At 52.3% G+C, this 20,838-nt stretch overlaps 1 protein-coding gene across 5 annotated transcripts in view; it reads left to right on the top strand.

Annotated features, from left to right (window-relative positions):
* EWSR1 (EWS RNA binding protein 1) overlaps positions 1-20,838 on the top strand; it is a 21,810-nt gene continuing 972 nt past the window's right edge. Inside the window, exons 1-16 of one of the 5 annotated variants that reach the window (XM_053959162.1) lie at positions 1-84; positions 3,048-3,084; positions 3,302-3,353; positions 3,804-3,857; positions 5,092-5,215; positions 10,442-10,628; positions 13,315-13,482; positions 14,091-14,305; positions 14,899-15,079; positions 17,763-17,800; positions 18,447-18,479; positions 19,105-19,223; positions 19,547-19,676; positions 19,800-19,922; positions 19,998-20,175; positions 20,497-20,594. In XM_053959162.1, coding sequence (XP_053815137.1) covers positions 18-84; positions 3,048-3,084; positions 3,302-3,353; positions 3,804-3,857; positions 5,092-5,215; positions 10,442-10,628; positions 13,315-13,482; positions 14,091-14,305; positions 14,899-15,079; positions 17,763-17,800; positions 18,447-18,479; positions 19,105-19,223; positions 19,547-19,676; positions 19,800-19,922; positions 19,998-20,175; positions 20,497-20,594 — 1,804 coding nt within the window. In that variant the 5' untranslated portion in view covers positions 1-17. Of the gene's footprint in view, positions 85-3,047; positions 3,085-3,301; positions 3,354-3,803; positions 3,858-5,091; positions 5,216-10,441; positions 10,629-13,314; positions 13,483-14,090; positions 14,306-14,898; positions 15,080-16,527; positions 17,801-18,446; positions 18,480-19,104; positions 19,224-19,546; positions 19,677-19,799; positions 19,923-19,997; positions 20,176-20,496; positions 20,595-20,838 lie in introns of those variants that run through there. The other 4 variants (XM_053959163.1, XM_053959164.1, XM_053959165.1 and 1 more) reach the window with 4 other exon arrangements.

The following is a 20,838-nucleotide window of genomic DNA, read 5'->3' on the forward strand; positions in this document are numbered from 1 at the left end:
GCGGGGCCGGGCGGCGCATGCGCGGCGCGGGGCGGGGCCGGGCGGGCAGCGCGGAGGAGGAAGGCGAGAAAATGGCGTCGACGGGTGAGCGGGGCCGGGGCGGGCCGGGCCCGGGGCGGGGGGCGAGGCGGGACGGGACCCCCGGCAGCGCCACCGCCCTCGCCGCGGAGTGGCCGGAGGGGCGCCGGGGCGGAGCCGCCGGCCCGTAGCGCCGCGCCCGGGGGCCGCTGGGGTCGGGCCGTGCAGGGCCCGTCTCGCCCCGTGTCCCCCCGCGCCGCCCGCCGGGGCCTCGCCGTGCCCGCGGGTGTTTCCCGGTGGGTGAGTTGCGGCCCCTCGGTGCCGCGGCCCCGCGGGATTGCCGGAGCTCCGCGCTCCCAGGAGCCGAGCGCCGAGCCAGGGCTCCCTGCGCGCCTTCGGCCCTGCCGGGCTCGGCCGGGCGGGTTTGGGTGCGAGTGTGGGATCGGGAGTGCTGTGCGTGGGAAGGGGCCTCAAGGCTCATCCATGGGCAGCGACACCTTCCACTGCCCCAGCGTGCTCCAAGCCCGGCCAGCCTGGCCTTGGGCACTGCCGGGCATGGAGCATCCTCTGGGATCTCCATTCCAGCGCCTCCCAGCCCGGAATTCCTTCCCAGTCTCCCATCCATCCCTGCCTCTGGCACTGGGAAGCCATTCCCTGTGTCCTGTCCCTCCATCCCTTGTCCCCAGTCCCTCTCCAGCTCTCCTGGAGCCCCTTTAGGCCCTGCAAGGGGCTCTGAGCTGTCCCTGGAGCCTTCTCCTCTCCCAGCTTTTCCCATAGGGAGGTAAGATGTTCCACCATCTCCATGGCTCCAGATTTCTCTCAGTGAAATGTTTTTCCACGAGGGCTCCAGCTGGATACAAATAGTTGGAAACTGAGACTCCCCAGCTCAGTACACCTTTAAAGTACTTTAAAGCCCAGCAGCCCAAGATCTGACTCTCTTTAAAAGAAGGAGGATTTTCCTTTTTTCCAGCAAGGAAAATCTCCCAGGCCATGGAGTGTGAGGGAATATCATCAACAGCACCTTGGGGAGCTTGAAAAAGAAAAGTCAGTAAAGGAACATCTGCCAACGGAATTGTCAGGATGGGGGTTAAAACCACAGCTGTGTTTTCCCTTAATTCATGGAATTGTTCCTCCTGGGAGTTGCTATTTTCAGCCTCTGGTGTGCTCCTGAGCCTTGTGAAATAAAAGGATGAAGATTAATTTCCCCCTGGAAATAAAAGCCAGGAGATGGGTTTAACTAAATGAACCATAATATTATTTTTTATTAATGTTCTGTGTTCCTCTAAATCCCAGCAAATTAAAAGAGAGACATCACCACAGGCAAACTGCAAATTCCACACCTGGAATTAAATCCTGCAGAGGGGGAAATGTTTGGTTTAGGTGGGACTGGGGGAAGGCTGTGAGGAGAGGGGTTAATTGATACCTCTGCTTGGAGCTCGAGGCCAAAATGGGGCTGAAAATGGAGAACGAGGTTTTGGTGGCTGGAGGGTGAGCAGGGAAAAGAGTGGAGTGGTAAGAAGGGGAAGCTGGATGAGGGGGACCAGGCATTAATTAACACTCAGGATTTAGCAGAACCACGTGTAAAGTGAATGAAAAAAAAAAAAAAGCCCAAACCCAGAAGCCTGAACTGAACAAGGAAAATGTTCCAATATCCCATGTGCCAACCTGAGAGGGAAGTGGGAATGCTGCCAGAGGAGTTTAACAACTTGTGCCTTGTGTCCTGGGAGCAGGGAAACCTTTGGAGAACTCCAAGTGTCTTCTTTCTCCATGTGAGGTGTTCTGGGCAAGGTCAAAGGAATGAACAACTGCCAGGGATTCCTGCTGGGATCACAGCAGGGCTGTTCCTGCCTCCAGCAGGGATCCAGGGGCTCTGCTCCTGCACAGGGAGCAGGAGGAGAAGCTGGGAGCACACCTGGAGGCTGGGCAGGAAGGGTTTAGTAGGGATGGATGCACAGGCTGAGGACCAGGAGGTTGTGCTGGATGGAAGCTGTGTTTTCCAAGTGATTCCTGGGGCTCCATGGCCTTGGGAGTAGTGGGGTAGTGGCATTAAAGCCAGGCAGAATTTGCTTCCTCAAGTTCTCCAGTGCAGGAGTCGAGCTTGATCCGTGTGGGTCTCTCCCACCTTGGGATATTCCATGATTTTGGGATAAATTTGGATTTCTGGCCAAGGTGTGATGGTGATGGGAGTGGTGGGAACTCTTCCCATACAGCTCCACTGATCCAGCTCCTGGCTGTGGCCTCCACCAGGAGGTTCTGGGCTCATTCCTGATCTCAGGCCTTCTGTGCTCCTGGCAGAGCTGGGATCTCTGGCCAGCTCTGCTGGGAGTGATGAATTCATCCCTGCTCCAGACCTTGGGATGGGAGCTGGAGCTGTTGCTGCCTGTGAGGGAACTGGGAGCTGCAGTCCTTTCAAATTTAGCCTCCTAATTGCCATGTGGATTCATTTTCCATCCCTGCCAACAAATCAGTTCAGCACAGGCTTTGCTGCTGGGGTTTTCAGGATTTTGGTTCTCCTCCCAGTCAGTTGCTGACATGGATTGAGGATCTGGGGAGGGAATCACTCCCATCTTCCCAGCTCCAGCCCTTCCAGGGGACAAGTGGCTTTCCAGCTATCTGTTTGTGTCCTTGAAAGGGAAGGAGTGAAGGTGGTGAAACCTTCCAGCCCAGCCCTTTCAAAGCAGGGTGGTGGGTTTGTAAGGCTCAAATCCCTGCTTTTCCTTTGTTCCAACCCAAATCCCCCCCTGCCAGCCCCCTGGGATCCATCCAAGGTGGCAGTTAAATGGAACCAGGGTCATTTGAGATCAAAGTGGCTGCTGCAAGCAGCAGGAACAATGAGGGGAAGGGAGGTTTTGTTCCCCTCAAAAAGGAGGACTGAAAATGTGCATTTACCTTCCACCCTTGGGAAACTGGAATTCCAGTGGTTTATAGCGAGCTGCAGGAGGAAATTCCAGCTGCTGTGCTCTTGGACTCTTTAATTTTATTAAGCCTTTATCAACGTTTTTATTCTTTTTCTTCTCCTTTTCTTTTAGATTACAGTACCTATAGCCAAGCTGCAGCTCAGCAGGGGTAAGTAGCTTATCCTCCCTGTTTTAAAAAGATGTCATAAAAGTAAATCATAATTATGGTTTGGGCTTAACTCAGGTATGTTTGGAAATCCTGAGGGTTTTCCTGGAGCTTTGTATTCCCATAGAATTTCAGCAAGAAACCGTTGGGCTGCATGAAAATTTCTCTGGTGATGCAGATTTGGGGCAAGATTATAAATGTCTTTACATTCATTCCACAGCTACAGCGCCTATGCACCTCAGCCAGCCCAAGGATATGCACAGACCACCCAGGTAAAACATGGGGAGGGGGTGGAATTCCTGCTCAGTCACCTGTTCTCCAGGAAAACTGGAAACTCCGAGTGGCAGCGTCAAAATCCGTGGTTAAAAGTTGTCTTGGAGCTTCTCCGCCAGCCCAAAGTGCTTTTTAAAAGTGGAAATAACCTCAACAATCCCCCTTTTTTTGGTAATTTATTCAATCCTGATGCCAGAAAAGCCAAATTCTTGGTGTGTGTTTGACACCACCACGTTGGTGGGTGTTGTAATCAGAGGTGTAGGAGAGAAAAAAACTGGGGGAAAAAAGGGGGGAATTGCCTTTTGGGAAATGGCAGAATTGGACAGAGGAGGGAATCTGCTTTTTCCTGGAGTTTTTATTGCTATAACTGTTCATACTCTCAGTTGGCTGGACTGCAAAATAATGATGGTCTTTAAGAGATTAACTTAATGCTTATTTTTAACCTTTAGAATCCAAGTTACTACAACCACATTTGTCTGCAAACTCCAAGTATGTTTCCAAAGGTAAATTCTTGTCCTCAAAAAGTGCTGTAGGCTTAATTTTCCTTCCCAAGAGGAGGAAGACAGGCTCAGTGTGGGCTGAAAGGAAGGTGATGGTGACTTACTTAAATTAAAAGTCTTTGGAGACCACAACTGGAAGAGCTGCTCCCAGTTGTAGGTGAGGTGAAAGGTGGGAGCAGGATAAGGGTAGGAACAGGAAGCCTCAGCAACTAAAACCAGCTAATTAAACCCCTAACCAGCTATTTAAACACCTAACCAGCTAATTAAACCCCTAACCAGCTAATCTCAGCTGTAGGCACGTGCCCATGGGGAGTTTGCAGCGTTCCCTGCCTCTTGGTGGAGGGAACTTCCAGGGACAGGGATGTGTTCACGTGCTCAGGGCTTTCCTGCTCCTGGTTCAGACCTGTGCCCTGAGTTCAGGAAGGCTGAATATCCCAAAAAGTCCAGAGAAATCTGAATTCTTGCAGAATCTGGAGGTTAAAGTTGTCTCCATGTCACTCCTCAAGCTGAATCCAGAGTTTTATCCTAAGCCAGGAGCTGTTGCAAGCTTGCTGGTGCCTGGAGCATGGGCTGGTAGGGCATGGCTTGGGCAGCTGGTGGCACTGCTGGGCACAGCTGCTCCTCTCCTTTCCTTAGTGATTTTCAAGCTGGATTTGGAAACACAATCAGGGAATGGGTGAGGTGAGAGCTGATCCCTCACTGAACACATAGGCACCGGAATGGGAGCAGCACCACGGGGATACTTTGGGTGTTCCCATGGATCCCATCCTTCCATGCCTGCACCAACTCCCAGTTTTCAAATTAATGGCTGATGGGCATGGAAAATACTCCAAATAATTTAATGGAAACCTTCCACGGGTTTCTTTTAGCCAGCACCAAAGCAGTTTTACACTGAAGTGGCTTTTCCTTCGTGCAGTTCCACCCTTGGAGCGCTCCCATTCCCATATTCCAGGTTAACCCTGGCATGGTGCCTGTGGGTGCTGGTGGTAGCTGTGAGCAGCTGGGAGCTTTCCTGTTTGCTTTCCACAGAGCAGAGGTGTGTGGTGCCAATGTCAAGAGCCTGTTCCTTCAGTCTTGGCAGGGAAAAACCACTCCATAACCTCCTTGCAGAGCTGACCCGGAATTTCCCGCGGCGCCTAAACTTTCACAGCAGCCTTGGCTTTGAGAGTGCTCAGCAACTGCAGTTCCTGGGGGGTCACTTGTGCTCATGGATTGAATCTGTGTCCTTTTGGAGCAGACCTACGGGCAGCAGAGCTACGGGACCTACGGGCAGCCCACCGATGTCAGCTACACACAGCCGCAGACCACGGCCACCTACGGGCAGACGGCCTACGCCACCTCCTACGGGCAGCCCCCCACAGGTGAGAGCCCTGCTGGGCTGGGCTCAGCCTGCAGCTCTGCTTGGCCTGGCAAAGGCCTTGCTGTCACCTAGGCCATGGGCAGGGACAGCTCCCGCAGGTTGCTGCAAGCCCTGGGCAAACTCGGACACTTCCAGGGATGCGGCAGCCGCAGCTGTGGGTAACCCATGTGCCCACCCTGCCAGGGAACAATTCCTTCCCAATGTCCCATCCATCCCTGCCCTCTGGCACTGGGAAGCCATTCCCTGTGTCCTGTCCCTCCATGCCTTGTCCCCAGTCCCTCTCCAGCTCTCCTGGAGCCCCTTTAGGCCCTGCAGCGTGTCCCTGGAGCCTTCTCCTCTCCAGGTGAGCACCCCCAGCTCTCCCAGCCTGGCTCCAGCCCTCCGTGGCTCCTCTGGACTGGCTCCAGCAGCTCCAGATCCTTCGTGGAATGGTTTTGGCTGGGAGAGACCTTAAAGCTCATCCAGTGCCACCCCGTGCCATGGGCAGGGACACCTTCCACTGTCATAGGGTGCTCCAAGCCCGGTCCAGCCTGGCCTTGGACACTTCCAGAGCTGTGGCAGCCACGCATAAACAGGAATAAATGCACTGCTGAGTTTTCAGGGCAGGGTTTGGGTGCCGTGGGACCCAGCAGGACGTGCTGTGCTCAGAGCAAAGGGAACAGTGTCCCTGGCTGCTCCTCAGCCCTTCCCTTCCCTGCCAGTCCTGTCAGTGGCAGTGACATGTGCCTCTTCTCATCCTGTACCTTCTCCTTCTCATCTTGTACTTCGCACAGTGGAGGGAGCCAGTCCAGGTTGGACTGTCCTGCTCACTCTTGCATGGAAAATTCTGTCTCATCCTGTCAGAACTCAAGGTCCCCTTTGGTGGGAACCCTTGAGGTGTCACTTGGTTTTAGTGCCAAAACCCTCGCATGTCAGAGCTCACACAGGCAGTGACAGCAGGGCTTGGCAAGGCTGCAGTGCTCTTTGCCATCTCCAAACTCTCCCAAGTGCCATCTTCATGGATAAAATCCTCACCACTGAGACCTTTTAGGTGACTCCAACCCCATTTCCTAAAGGATAAACAGCATCCTGCCCTCCACCTTTGCATGCCTCGTGGTGGTTTTGGATTTCCAGAGCACATACTTGCTCATTAATGCTCCATAAACTCTCACAACATGTTCTTGGAGCTGGAATTTCCTCCAGACGAGTGTCTAAATGTTTAAAACTATTGAGACAATGTTTAATTCATGTAAATTCATGTTTATTTAATGTATGTTTGGGCTGAATATTCAGGAGTTTTAGAAAGCAGATTTTCCTCCCAGTGATTCCTTGGGTGCCGTGTCCTGCACATTCCTGGGAGAGACATTATAAGCATTTTGCAGTTGGAATTAAACACTTCCCAAAGCAAGGGAATTCCAGGACAGACAGACACGGGGATATCTGCCTGTAGAGGCCATTGAGGAATTCTTCACAGGGAGGAGCTGGAGAGAAAATATTAACCAAAATGAAAATATTTACCATCTTTACATGGATCAGGAAAATTCCTGTTCGTGAGATCCATATCCATTAGTCAGTGTCACTGGGGGTTATCTACAGGGCTTTTTCCTTTCATTTAAGACTACCTAGAGAAAAGTTGGCAGCAAAAAATGATTTGTGAACTTCCAAAATTCCTTTCTTAGAAATATTTACATCCCTGTGACTCCTGTGGGCTCCAGTCCCACAGGGGTCACAGGAAACTGCTCTGTTTATGTTTTTCCTTCTCCCTTAAGAGGAGATTTGCTGGAAGAATAATAATAATATCAGGCTTTTTTTTTTTTTTTTCTTCACAGCTGAACTTTTTTTTTTGGTAGGAAAAAAAAAAAAAAGTTTAATTTTCTTTTAATCCATGAAAAAAACACCAACTTAGAAAGTGGTCAAGCAAAAGATCCTATCAGCCCACGGAGCTGGGCTGTGGCAGCTCCAGGCACGGAGCCAGGATGGTTTTATCCTTCCTCCACCTGCCTCTCCTTGAGGAGCCAGAGCTGTGGAAAGGAGACTGCAGCCTCTCTCTCTCTCTCTCCCCTCCCTGCCTTTCATGCTCAATAAACCCCTGGGCCAGACACTGTCATGCCCTGAGACACGTGCAGTTCTTACAGCTGAATCCCAGTCCTGTTTTCCTGTGAATCACCTTTTTGTACTGCAGCTCCTTAGAGCTTTTTATATTTTTTTTTGCCTGAACAGCCTGGGGTTTAGGTGAAGTGTTGTTGAGGTTAAGGAAATCCAAGATGTGTGTGGATGCAGCCTCTCAGGATGGGTGGGAATGGCAGGGATGGATTTTTCCTTGCCCTGCCTCCAGGACACCCCAGGAAAGAGTTACCACCCTCCTTCCCTCCCTGGGGCTGTAGGAAAAGGTGTCTTGGAGCCACCCAGTCACTTTGTTCCAGAGAAAAAGGGATCTGGGAGCAGTTCCCTCAGGTTAGGGATCACTGAGCACCCTCAGACCTGTGGCTCATTAATCAGTGCAGGGTTTTAGCAGGGATTACAGGAGTAAATAAATAAAGAGCATTTTGGTGTCCAGGTGTGGATTTCTTGGAAGTGGGAATTGCTCTCCAAAGCCAGCCAGCCCCTGCTTCCCTTTACCTGGGAAATTTGGGGCATGGATATTGAAATTTGTAAAGGATTTGGAATTAATGAACACACAGCTGCTATAACAACCCCAAAATATCCCAAAACAGGCTGGAGAGAGAGTCAGCTCTGCATCCCTTCTCCAGCCCCTCACTGGTGGGATAGAGAAAATCCAAGCAGGAGACAGCTCTCTTCCTGAATAAATCTTTCTGGAAAGAAGAAATCTCTCAGAATCCAGACTTTTCCAGTTGATATTCTCTGTGGGCCAAATCTTGCAAGCTTCTCCACCACCTGAAGAATTCCTAGCCTTCAGTAAGGGGTTTCTTTGAGGGGAATTTAGGCACTTCAAGCAGGTTATTATTCCCTCTGTTACCTTTTTCTTTCACCAGCTTTTCTGCTGTGTCAATTTTTATCTTCCTAACTGGGAGGGGAGGAGAGAGAAGTGATTTCATAGAAATGCCACCCTCAAAACAACAGCTCTTGAGGGTTCCCAGAGTGTCTAAACTGGGCTTGATTTGTGATTTAGACCAGTGGGATGGGAAATCACTGCCTTTCCTTTGGGACAAACCCTTCCTGCTGAGCACGCTCTTCCATGAGGGAAATGCTCCATCTAGAGCTGAAGCTTTAAAATTCAACCTTTTTTTTTTTTTTTTTTTCCCTTTTATCCTGCTGCCTGTGCAGAGCAGCAAAGCTTTTTGCTCCCAGTAAGAGCACTGGGAAAAGGGGGCCCAGCTGTGGGAGGAGCACCCTGAGGCTCCAAATCCAAGGGGAGCAGCCCAGGGCAGGGCTGTGGCTGCAGCACACGGGCTGCAGGCTGTACTTAGCCTTTTTTAGTGTGTGGTCAGGCTTTGGCAGTTAAAATAAAGGTTTATTTAACTCCTGGGATTGGTGCTCCCTGTGGAATTGCTGTCTAGCCTCACATTTAAGTGTTTGGGCTGCTCAAATTTGTCCAAGGCTTTAAAAATCCTCCCAGTGGGCATCATCCCCTACACCCTTCTCAGCAACACTTCTCGGAGAACAGCAGACAGGAATAATAATCATTAAAACTGATTTCTTTCTAGTGATTCCTACAGGTTATTTCCCAGTGGGAATCCAGTTCACATTCCCAGCTTGGCAGCCCTGGGATGGGGTTGGGGCCAGGGGTAGGAAGAGGTATGGGCAGAGAGTCCAGGCTGGCCTTGTGTCTTCACCAGGATCCTGAGGGTCACCAGAAAGCTGAACTTTGAGGGTGTTTTTAGTGAATTTGCTGTGCAGACTTCCTTCCCTCCTCCTGTTCCTCTTTCCTGCTGCCCTGGTGAGGTGGCAGCAGTGGAGCTGTGGCAGTGCCATGGTGCTCTGCGAGGGCACAGCGTGTTCTGCTGCTGGAAGTGCTGTTTGCTTTGCAAATGAGGCAGTTGGAATAAAATGCTGCAGCCCAATTTGCCTAAAGGAAATGTGTCACAAGCCTCCCGTGTTTATTAAAAATCACAAGTGATGGAGAAGCTGTTGCCTTCACTGATCCCAGCCATGAGAGCATTTGGCTGCTCTTTTTGCCTTTTTTATGTTCAACAGCATTTTAATTGCTGCTTTTTCACCTAAGTCTCATATTCTTAATTTGAAAACTTGCTAAAAAGGTTGTTAAGAGCACAAACCCGGTGTGTTAATGCCAGTTCACCTTTGTGACAAGGCAAATGCCACTAAATTATACAGGAGCTGTTTGGGGATCTTGGATATTGTAAAACTGTTGAAAAGGAACTCTGTGAGCTCACAGCTTTTCCCTAAGCTGAACTGAAATTCTGAGAAAAGGGAAGGTACATAAAACATCAGGAGCTGCCTGATGTGTCTCTTTTGACCTTTTTCTCATGTGAAAGCAAATGGAAAGTGCTTTTCTTTTGTTTCCAGCTTTACTGATTTAAAATAGGCCTTCAGAAATGCCTCTGAAAGACTTCCCAGGCCAGGTTTTGTGCCTTTCTTTTTCAGAAAAGCTAAAAGGATGGGACTGTACTTGCCAGATCAGTTGGATTTCTTTTACTTTGGAGCTCAGGGGGGTTTGTTACCCTGCCTTTGCTGAGGAGATGCTCCATGTCTCAGCTTGCCTTGCCTGAGCTCTGATTGCTGTAAACAATCCTGGGTGCTGGTCCAGGCGTGGCTTCCAGAAAGCTCCTGGGAGTGGGGTTTTGGGATGCTGAGGGGCTGAAGGCTGAGGCTTCCCAAGGTGGGGGGGGGTTCTGTGAGGAAGGCAAAGGGGCAGGGTGGGGTAATTGATGATTTTTGAGTTGCATGAGGTGGTTTTGTGGTGGTAAAACTGTGTCTGTGTTGAGTCCCAGGAGTACCACAAGGACCAGAGTCTGAGATATTTGGGAATGCTGGAGAGGGACATGGGACAAGGGTCTGGAGGGACAGCAATGGCTTCATGTGGACAGAGAGCAGGGTTAGATGGGATATTGGGAAGCTGAGGTGAGGGAGGTGACACAGAGAAGCTGTAGCTGCCCCTGGAAGTGTCCGAGGCCAGGTTGGACAGGGCTTGGAGCAGCCTGGGATGGTGGAAGGCGTCCCATGGCAGGGGCATGGAGAGAGATGAGCCTTAAGCTCCCCTCCCCCCGGCCCGTGCTGGAACTCGGCGGTTCCTGGCAGAGCTGTGGGGCTGAGCTGTGCTGTGTTACAGGTTACAGCGCCCCGACCGCCCCCCCTGCCTACAGCCAGCCCGTGCAGGGCTACGGCAGCGCCGCCTACGACACCAACACGGCCACGGTCACCAGCAGCCAGAGCTCGTACGCCGCCCCGGCCGCCTACGGCACCCAGCCCGCCTACCCGGCCTACGGGCAGCAGCCGGCCCCGGCCGCCCCCGCCAGGTACTGCCCCCTCCTCCTTCCTCCTCTTCCTCCTCCTTCTCCTTCTTTTCCTTCTTCTCCTCTGGCTCTTCCTCCTCCTTTTCCTTCTTTTCCTTCTTCTCCTCTGGCTCTTCCTCCTCCTTTTCCTTCTTTTCCTTCTTCTCCTCTGGCTCTTCCTCCTCCTTCTCCTTCTTTTCCTTCTTCTCCTCTGGCTCTTCCTCCTCCTTCTCCTTCTTTTCCTTCTTCTCCTCTGGCTCTTCCTCCTCCTTTTCCTTCTTTTCCTTCTTCTCCTCTGGCTCTTCCTCCTCCTCCTTCTTTTCCTTCTTTTCCTTCTTTTCCTTCTTTTCCTCTGTCTCTCCTCCTCCTTCTCTGTCTTTTCTTCCTCCTCCTTTTCCTTCTCTTCTTCCTCCTCCTTCTCCATCCCTTCCTCATCTTCCTCCTCCTCATTGTCACCATCCTCATCCTCCTCCTCAGCATCCTCCTCATCATCACCATCCTCATCTTCCTCCTCCTCCTTCTTCTTTTCCTTCTTCTCCTTCTCCTCTCTTTCCTCCTTCTCCTCTGTCTTTTCTTCCTCCTCCTTTTCCTTCTCTTCTTCCTCCTTCCCCACCTCTTCCTCATCTTCCTCCTCCTCATCCTCACCATCCTCATCATCCTCCTCATCACCCTCCTCATCACCATCTCCTCATCATCACCATCCTCATCCTCCTTCTCTTTCTTTTCCTTCTTCTCTGTCTCTTCCTCCTTCTCCTCCATCTTTTCTTCCTCCTCCTTTTCCTTCTCTTCCTCCTCCTTCTCCTCATCATCATCATGTCATCATCCTCCTTCTCATCCTCCTCCTCCTTGTCACCATCCTCATCATCCTCCTCCCCCGTCTTCCTCATTCTCCTTTTCCTTCTTCTTCTCCTCTGTCTCCTCTTCCTTCTCCTCCTCCATCTCTTCTTTCTCCTTTTCCTTCTCGTCTTCTTCCTCCTTCTCCTCCACCTCCTCCTCATCCTTCTCTTCCTCCTCCTGCTTTTTTCTTCCTCCTCCTTCTCATATTCCTTCTTCTTATCCTCCTCTTGTTCCTCCTCCTTTTCCTTCTCTTCTTCTTCCCCCCTTTTTATCCTCATCCTTCTCTTTCTCCTCCTCTTCTTCTTCTCCTTCTCCTCCTCTGGTTCCTCATACTCCTGCTCCTCCTCCTTCTGTTCCTTCTCCATCTCCCATTACTCCTCTTCCTCCTTCTCTTCTTCCTCTTTCTTCTTCTCTCCTTCCTCCGTCTCCTCCTTCTCTTCTCCCTTCCCCTTCTCTTCTTCCTCCATCTCCTCCTCCTCTTGTTCCTCCTTCTCCTTCTTCATCTCTTTCCTTTTCCTCCTTTTCCTCCTCCTCATTCCCCTTCTCTTCCTCCTTCTCCTCCCTCTCTTCTTGCTGCTCCTCCTCCTCCTCCCCTTTGTCCCCCAGCCCCCCGGGTCGCAGGGCTGTGGCAGCCCCTCCTCCCGAGCGTGGGAGGGCTGGGTGAGTGCTCCCTCCCGGTGAGTCAGCGCCGTTCCCGTTCTGCTCCTGCGGGATCAGGGAGCCACCGCGCAGCCACATCAGGCTCTGGCCTCTTGGGCTCCAGCACAGGGCTGAGTCCTGTCTGCTCCTGAGTCACGGGGTCAGGCAGGATGCTGGGTGGATGCACAGGCTGCAAAACATTTCCTCTCTAAATCTCACCCCTCTGGGCACTGCCTGTCATCTATTGAGTTGAATTGTTTGCTAAGAGGATATGAAAAATTTAGAATACATAATGGAAACTTGTTTGGAAGTGAGTAAAAGCTGATTTATTCCCTTACCTGATGTCTGTAGCAAGCACTGTGGGAAGGGAAGGCAGAGCCTGGCACAGCTCTGACAGGTTACACTTTAAAGAGATGTAAATTTGCTGGATGAATCCTGACATTGTGTATAATTTTTCCCAGCTTCTACAGCAAAAGCAGCTCTTTTTGCTCCACTCTGAGAAACAAATAGAAATTAAAGACTCATAGAATCCTTGGAGTTAGAAAAGCCCTCTGAGATCATGGAGGCCACCACTAACCCTCTCCCCAGGTGCCACATCCACACAGCTTTTAAACTTTGGGACAAACAGAAGGGGATGTGTGAATCACATGCAGAGGGTTCTCAAATTTCAGGCCTTGAGAGTTAATTCTAAACACACAATTGTGAGTGGTTTGGGTTGGAGGGGACCTTTAAAGGTCACCCAGTCCAAGCCCAGCATCCTTTCTCTTCCGTGGGATCATTGGGGGATAATGTGTATGAGGCAATATCTGCCTGAGCTGGATTCTGAACCAAACAATGGGGCATTTCACTGCCTGCCCTGCTGCCTGCTTCAGCTCCTGCTTTCCTAGGGCTCTGCAGGAGCAGCCTTGCTGGCATTCCACATCCTCCACTCAGCCCCACAGCCCAGGTCTGAACCCCGTGGCTTTGGGATGAACAGGAGCTGTGGTGTTCCATGCTCTCTGTTCAGGACACTGCCTGGTCCTTTCCTGGAGTGTGCAAATACCCAGGCAGCGAGTGCTAAAATTGTGTTTATTACCCATTTATTGGCTGCTGCCAGAGTGGCTGTCACAAATCAAGGCCAGCTTTAATGCTACCCCAAAAAAGAGCTCACAACCCTCAGTGCTGTGGGTTCTGAGCCCTTTGCTGCTGCCAGCTGCGGGGCTGGGCACCAGTGTTGTTCCATATTTCTCCCCAGACCCCAGGATGGCAGCAAACCAGCAGAGACCAGCCAGCCTCAGTCCAGCACGACAGGTTACAGCCAGCCCAGCCTGGGCTACGGGCAGAGCAACTACAGCTACCCCCAGGTGCCTGCCAGCTACCCCATGCAGCCTGTCACTGCTCCTCCCTCCTACCCTCCGACCAGGTAATGCTTGGCAATGCTCAGCTTAGGGGCCTTTCCAGGGGGATTTCATGGAAAAGGACCTTTGGTGGTCTGGGAGGAGGAGTTGTGCTTCTTGTTGTTGTGGTGGGGATGGGGAGGCTGTGGCTGAGTGTAGAAGTGTCTCTGCATGATTACAAATGGGTTTAAGACATTTTCTACTTTTTTAATTTTAAGAGTTTTCCTAGAGTGACCTTTTGCTGCCTCCTTCTACATACAGCTTGGCCCAGGAGCTCCCTTCTCCCTTCAAGGATCTTTAATGTGACTTCTAAAACGTACACTTTGAAATTCTCAAAGCCCCATCTGCATGAGAGGAGCTTCTTTTATCCAGGGCCTGTTACTTCCCTTACCACTGAGTTTTGCCCTGGCACTGGTGCCTTTTCCTAGAGGTGTGAATAAATTGGGATTGGCCACATGGTTTTTGCTTTCACAGCCCTCGAGACTGGCCTCCATAGGATGACTTCAGCTTTTAAAGTGATTTACTGCACTAAATACAGCCTCTAATTGCATTGCCTTCCAGCATGAGCCACTCCATGCACGCTGCCAGGGAATTGCCTCATCATCCCACCTTTCCCAACGCTTTTCTCTTCCAGCTATTCCTCCACACAGCCAAGCAGTTACGATCAGAGCACTTACTCCCAGCAGAGCAGCTACGGGCAGCAGAGCTCCTATGGCCAGCAGACCAGTTATGGCCAGCAAAGCAGCTATGGCCAGCAGCCACCTCCCACCAGTTACCCACCTCCCACCGGATCCTACAGCCAGGCCCCCAGCCAGTACAGCCAGCAGAGCAGCAGCTACGGCCAGCAGAGTGAGTGGGAGCCCTGGGAAGGAGCCCTGGCCTTGGTTTGGATCTTAAACTCGGAGCTGGGTTGAAGGGAGAGGGGGTTGGAGCTGGGGTTTGGCCTTTGTTGATGAAAAATGGCAGTGGTAGGTTGGGATGATCCCCTCGGGGGAAAGGTGGGAGCACAGAGGCACAAAATGTTTGTGGGGAGGAGTTGAGGGGGCTCAGCCTGGAGGAAAAGGAGGCTCAGGGGGGACCTTCTGGCTCTGCTCAGAGCAGGAGGCGGGAGGGGGGTCGGGCTCTGCTCCCAGGGAACAGGGACAGGACGAGAGGGAGCAGCCTCAGGCTGGGCCAGGGGAGGCACAGGTTGGATATTGGGAACATTTCTTCATGTCGTTGGTCAGGCCCTGGGCAGTGGTGCAGTCCCCATCCCTGGAGGGATTTAAGAGTCATGTGGATGTGGCACGTGGGGACATGGGTCAGGGGTGGCCTCGGCTGGAGAAACAGCTGGAATCAACACCCTCAGAGGGATTTTCCCAAGCTGAACAACTGCGATGTGGCTGGAGCTGAGGGCAGGTGAAGGGGCTGCCTCTCCCTGACCTGTTTGCACCCTTCCCCAGGCTCGTTCCGCCAGGACCATCCCAGCAGCATGAACATGTACGGGCAGGAATCCGGAGGCTTCTCCGGCCCCGGAGAGAGCCGGAATCTGAGCGGCCCCGATAGCCGGGGCAGGGGACGAGGGGGATATGAGCGTGGAGGCATGAGCAGAGGTGGGCGGGGAGGAGGACGCGGTGGAATGGGGTAAGAGCAAAGCTTTTCTCCTTTTCTCTAATTCTGGTTTACCCATAGGATTTGAAATGCAAAAGAAGGGACTGAAAGGTTGACGTTCCCAGCTGTGTTTCCATGGAGGACATGTCTGTGTAGCAGCATTGCTTGTCATCCATGGAAACATTATCCTAAGGGAAACAGGAGCAGGATGGTTGGTTTGTCCTGCAGCTGGTTGGGCACCCAGGGAGGGGGAAACTGGGGGTAATGCTGGCCCTGGCACTTTCAGCTCCCTTCATGGTCGCCCAGAGGTGGAATCCTCTGTGGGGTTTAACAGTAACTCTGGGTGGAACACACACAAACCTCCCACCAGCTCCAGGGGATGCTCCCTGGGCCTCAGGAGCAGGGATTTTGGCAGGGCAGGAGCCTTGTGTCAGCCTCCTCCCGCGGAGCCCGCGAGCTCAGAGTGCCACGTGGAGGAGGAGCCCGAGACCAGAGAGGAAGAAGTGCTTTGGCTCCCCGGCCTGCTCCCCCTCGGAGCATTCAGGTGCTCTGAATCAGTTTGGCCATTTCACCTGATGGCACAACCTGGCTTGGTGCCACCTGTGCCTTCAGGTGTGTCCCCATCCGTGGAGGTCGTTCTGATAGAGGTGAGGGAGGAGAACTAATCCCAAAGGCTCCTCAGAGAATTCACAGCTTTGTGTGTGTTCCATCCCCTCACCCCGTTGCTCAGAGCTATGCAGAGTGTCCCCAGGTGTGGCACAGGACACGCCGTGCCCACCCCGGTGCTGGCAGGGGGGCTGTGATGGCAGCTGCCTTCCAGAGGCCACTTCTTCCCGCGGCACAGCCCGCTGACAAGCCCAGTTTGGCAGTGGATGGCCCCATTCTGCATAGCTCTGTTGCAGCCCATTGACGTGGCATGAAATCTTTATCAGAGAAATCCAAGAAAGAATGGAAAGGGCTGGTTTGTGTGGGAACACTTCCAGCTTGGAATTGGCACGGATGGAACAGAGTTCCAGGGATCTGCATAAAGATTTCAGCCGTGCTGTATTGATCTCTTAATGATGAAAGTAGATGTAGACACCTGAAATGTCTATCATCACATCTTCAAATTTCTAGCCCCTTCCAAGCTTCTCATTGCCAAAGATTTGTCACCTGTCTCTGATCTCACACCTTAATCCCAGCTCAAATTTGCCTCCCGAGCGATTTCCCACCTGGCCAGACCCTTACAAAGGGTCCCCCCCTGCCCCAGCCTTATGGACGTAGAGTTTGTGATGTCCATAGAACAGGTGGCTTCAGGGGACACCCAGGGCAGGTAGGGGAACTCGGCCCACCTTAGCATGCTGTGGTGATGGATTTCAGTGTCTCCAGCAGGTAAGGAGCTCGATGTTATTAACGTGCCCTTTTTCATTGCCTCGATGATTTGATATTTTTATGAAAATGGAAAACTTTTTAACATGCTTTGTCGCATTTATATGCTACAGGTTACAAAGTGAGAGCCTTGTAAACACCTCAATACTTAAAAAGTACCCGTACTCAGTACTCAGCCGGCAGCATAATGAAAAGTGGGACTAGACACGGTGTCCATATGGAGAGGAAAAATATACATAGAATATTTTTAACCCAATGTATTGATTGTATAAACGGAATCCTTCTGTAACTTTGGTAACTGCATACTTGTTGTTTGGTAATAAAACCAGAGGAGGGTATACTACTACTTTAGAATTGTGTAACGTTAAAGAAAAAAAAAAAAGTGTAAAAATCTTATGTTTAAAAAGAGAAGACATTACGTAAATGGTGTGTACTTTAACGAGAGGAGGCAAAGCTGCATGCAACAGCTCAAAATTCTGTATTGACTTTTTTCTCCCAGTATTAGAGGTGCAATACTTGCTAGAAAAATTCACGGTGCTCTCCCTCCTCCGCTCGGCTCCTTCCAAACAGCTTGCTGGCTCACCCAAAAAAAGAGCAAGAAACACCCCAAATCCTTTCTCAAGGTGGCATTTTCCTACTTCACCACCACGCTCCAAAGCAGTTTTAGCTGTGAATGCTTCAGCCAAAGCTTTTGGTGAAAGCTGTGGCCCTGTTTGCATTGGCACCTGCCGAAAAGTGAGTGTGTCCACAAAGCTGCACCCCAGGCCTTGGAGCCCCCGCTGTACTCTGTAAGTTCTCCCTCCAGAGAGTTGTTAAATTCAGTAGTGACCTGAATGTATGGCTTTATTTTGAGGGTTTTAGGGGCGATGTCAGCTGAACTGTGTTGTAGGTCTCGCGTGTGGTTTGTCTCCTTTTACGCTGTTAAATGTCAGGGACCTGCGGGCCCGCGCTGCCACAGGCTGAGGGTGCACCTTGGTGGACACACCGAGGGGAGGGAGTTGACCACTGAAACACCCCCCAAATTGCTCTTCAATAACAACAAAAAAAACCCACTTTGATTACAAACAACCTCCATTTCTCAGCCAAGTATTGCACTGATGATACCCGAATAATAACGCCAGGGCACCGACAGCAAAGAGGTGCCTCAAACCACACCAAGGTTGCTTTATATGTAAAGAAAATTTGAGCGAGCTGCCCTGAAGAAAGGCCTAGTGCCGAGATGAGAGAGAGACAGAGAGATGTTTGGAGATGTTTAGCCAGTGCCCTTCTCCCCTGTGAGCCGCAGAGGCTCAGAGCGGTGCTGGCTTTGTAAAGGGAAAGGCCTTCATTTCTTCGTTTATCCCCCCAGCAGCGCTGGAGAGCGAGGTGGCTTCAATAAGCCTGGTGGTAAGTTTTTGAGCATTACAATGGATAGTGTTAAAAAAAAAAAAAAAAAAAAAAAAAGAATTGCAGTCAGTTTTTTTTTTTTTAGCACGAAGTGTAATTTTTTATTCGTTTAAGTGGTTTAAAAATGACAATATGCAACCAGACTGTAATGGGTACTGCCGGCGATGCCCAGGGGTATGTGGACACAGTGGAAGAGTTGAGCAACCACTCCTGTAATTTTGGGGAAAAGAAATGGTTTGGATGTAATAAATCTTTTTTTTTTTTAATATATATAGATATATTAAGTAACTTTTATTAATGAACTTAAAAACTGATTGGCTCGGTAAAACCTTTTAAAAAATCAGCGTTAATAGTGGTTAACAGTTTGAAACCTGCTAAAAAAAAATCAGTGTAATAGTGGTTAACGGTTTGAAAGCTGCTAAAAAAATCAGTGTAATAGTGGTTATTGGTTGGAAAAAAATGCTTAAAACCAGTGTAATAGTGTTTTTTGGTTGGAAAAAGTGCTAAAAGAGCCACCTGATGGCCCAGTAAGGTGCAGTGCCGCTGCTTGTGCGGCGCAGGTCGTAGCTAGTGTTGTGTGTGTCGGTTCTCCAGCCCGCAGGGCCCGCACTAACACCCTTCCCTATGCTTCTCTCCCGCCTGGCAGGACACATGGAGGAAGGACCCGACCTGGATTTAGGTAATTCCCACCAAACCCCTTCCCAAGGTTGTGAATCAGACATTTGTGTCCTCGTTCCGGGGGCTGCGGCCAGCACGGTGTCACCCCACCGCCACTTCCAGCCTTTCTGGCTGTTCCCATCAATTCTTCATTCCCAAACAGCTGGAAAACCACCACACGTGGTTGGGAGATGCTCCCCCTTCTCTGCAGGAATTAGGGGGGTTGGGGGCTGCTCTGAAGCTCTTCCAGGGAGCCTGCAGCACCCCCAGAGCTTCATCCGTGGCTTGGCCCTTCCTGTCACGCAGGCGTGTCTGGAAGTTCTGCGTCAGCTTTCCAGCATCGGAAAAGGGGGGTGGATGTCCCTGTGTGGGAGCCCAGGGGCACGAAGGTCTTCCTCATCTCTCCTCTGGAATGTGTCCTGAAATAACCTGGGGGTTCTTCCCACGTGGGTGGGCGTGGGCTCTGTCTGGCCCTGGCACTCTGGAGGTGAAGGGGAGGACAGTCCCCTCCCTTGGGCCCGGGGTTTCCTGTCACTCCCAGAGAGCGAAGCTGCAGCCCTGGCGGGGATGAGGGGATGGAAACAACTCGGCCCTGGGGTATCCCTGCCCTTCCTCTGCCTGCACTGACCCCGGGAATTGTCTCCTAGGCCCCCCTATGGACTCAGAGGAGGACTCGGACAGCACTGCAGTCTATGTGCAGGGACTCAATGATAATGTGACCCTGGAGGATCTGGCAGATTTCTTCAAACAGTGCGGTGTTGTCAAGGTGAGGGGACACCAGTGACCCCCCCACTGGCAGAGGGAAAAGGATCACCCACCTCGTCCTCTTTCTCCTCTTCCTCCCTGCCCATTGCTCACATCCTTCTGGTCCCTCATGTCTGGCTCTGGGAGAGGCCTGGCAGTGCTGTTTAGGGCCTGTCCCTTCATTTTTGGGGTGTCTGGGCAGTTGCTGTCATCCGTGGTAGGCCTGGGGCCCCTTTCTTCTGTCCTGGAGTCCCTGGAATGAGCTTCTGCTGGAAAGCAGAACAGAGTAAATCCCCGCTGGGCTGTGGGGACACAGAACTGGGGTGACATTCCACTGTCCCTTAGATGAACAAGAGGACGGGGCAGCCCATGATAAACCTCTACATCGACAAGGAAACAGGCAAGCCCAAGGGCGATGCCACCGTGTCCTACGATGACCCGTCCACTGCCAAAACAGCCGTGGAGTGGTTTGATGGTGAGTGCTGCGGGACGTTTTGGGGTGGAACTTCAAAAATTCCAAGTGTGGGAAGCACCTGGGTGCAGGTGTGTGAAGCAGGGCCATGATTCACCGGTGCTCCTGCCATTGTGTCCATCCCAGGGAAGGATTTCCAGGGCAGCAAGCTGAAGGTGTCCCTGGCACGGAAGAAGGGCCCGATGAACAGCCTGAGGGGCGGGATGCCCCCCCGGGAGCAGCGGGGAATGCCCCCACCCCTCCGTGGAGGTACCGTGCAGCCCCCCAGAGCTGCCTTGCCGACATTCCCGTGGCTCCCAGCACTAACGGGGCTCCTTCCCGCAGGCCCAGGGGGACCCGGCGGCCCAGGGGGCCCCAGCGGGCCCAGCGGCCCCATGGGCCGGATGGGGGGAAGAGGTGGAGACAGGGGTGGCTTCTCCTCGAGAGGACCGCGGGGATCCCGGGGAAACCCATCCGGAGGGAGCGTCCAGCACCGCGCCGGAGACTGGCAGTGCCCCAACCCGTGAGTACCCCACACCCCTGTGCCACGGGGCCATCGGGCATCCCAGCAGCTGGCCCCGGCAGCGAGGCCTTTCCCAAAATCACTTGCTGGGCCTTCCCAGGAAGCAGCTTTCAGCTGGCACAGAGGGAGGGGGGGGGTCATTCCTGGGGGCTGCGGGTGAACCACAGCTCCTGTGGGCAGCCAGACCCCCACCCCACTGCAGGAGCTGTGCCCCAGATCCTGCCCTCGTGTCCCCGTTCACGTGCTCTCCTGCTCGTGCTTCCCAATGTCACCCCAGCTGGAATGCTGTCCCACTCTGGGCTAACTGGAATTTGTACCCAGGGGCTGTGGAAACCAGAACTTTGCCTGGAGAACAGAGTGCAACCAGTGCAAGGCGCCCAAACCAGAGGGGTTCCTCCCACCCCCCTTCCCTCCTCCAGGTACGTTTGGGGGGTTCACAGCCCCACTTCCCAGCGGGACACCCCAGGCCTGGCCTCAGGCTCCTTGGGGAATGGCTGGGCCAGCTCCAGGAGCTGCCAGGCCTTCATCCCTCCGTGAGCCATGACACGGAGACTGGGATTTCTCCTGTGCTTCCTGGATTCAGGGGGCTGTCAGCAGCACCTCAGCTCCCCAGGGCACTGCTTCAACCTTAAGGAACCCCGAATCCCTTCGGGCACCCAGCAG

This window comes from Vidua chalybeata, chromosome 18, assembly GCF_026979565.1.
Source record: "Vidua chalybeata isolate OUT-0048 chromosome 18, bVidCha1 merged haplotype, whole genome shotgun sequence".
Lineage (NCBI taxonomy): Eukaryota > Metazoa > Chordata > Aves > Passeriformes > Viduidae > Vidua > Vidua chalybeata.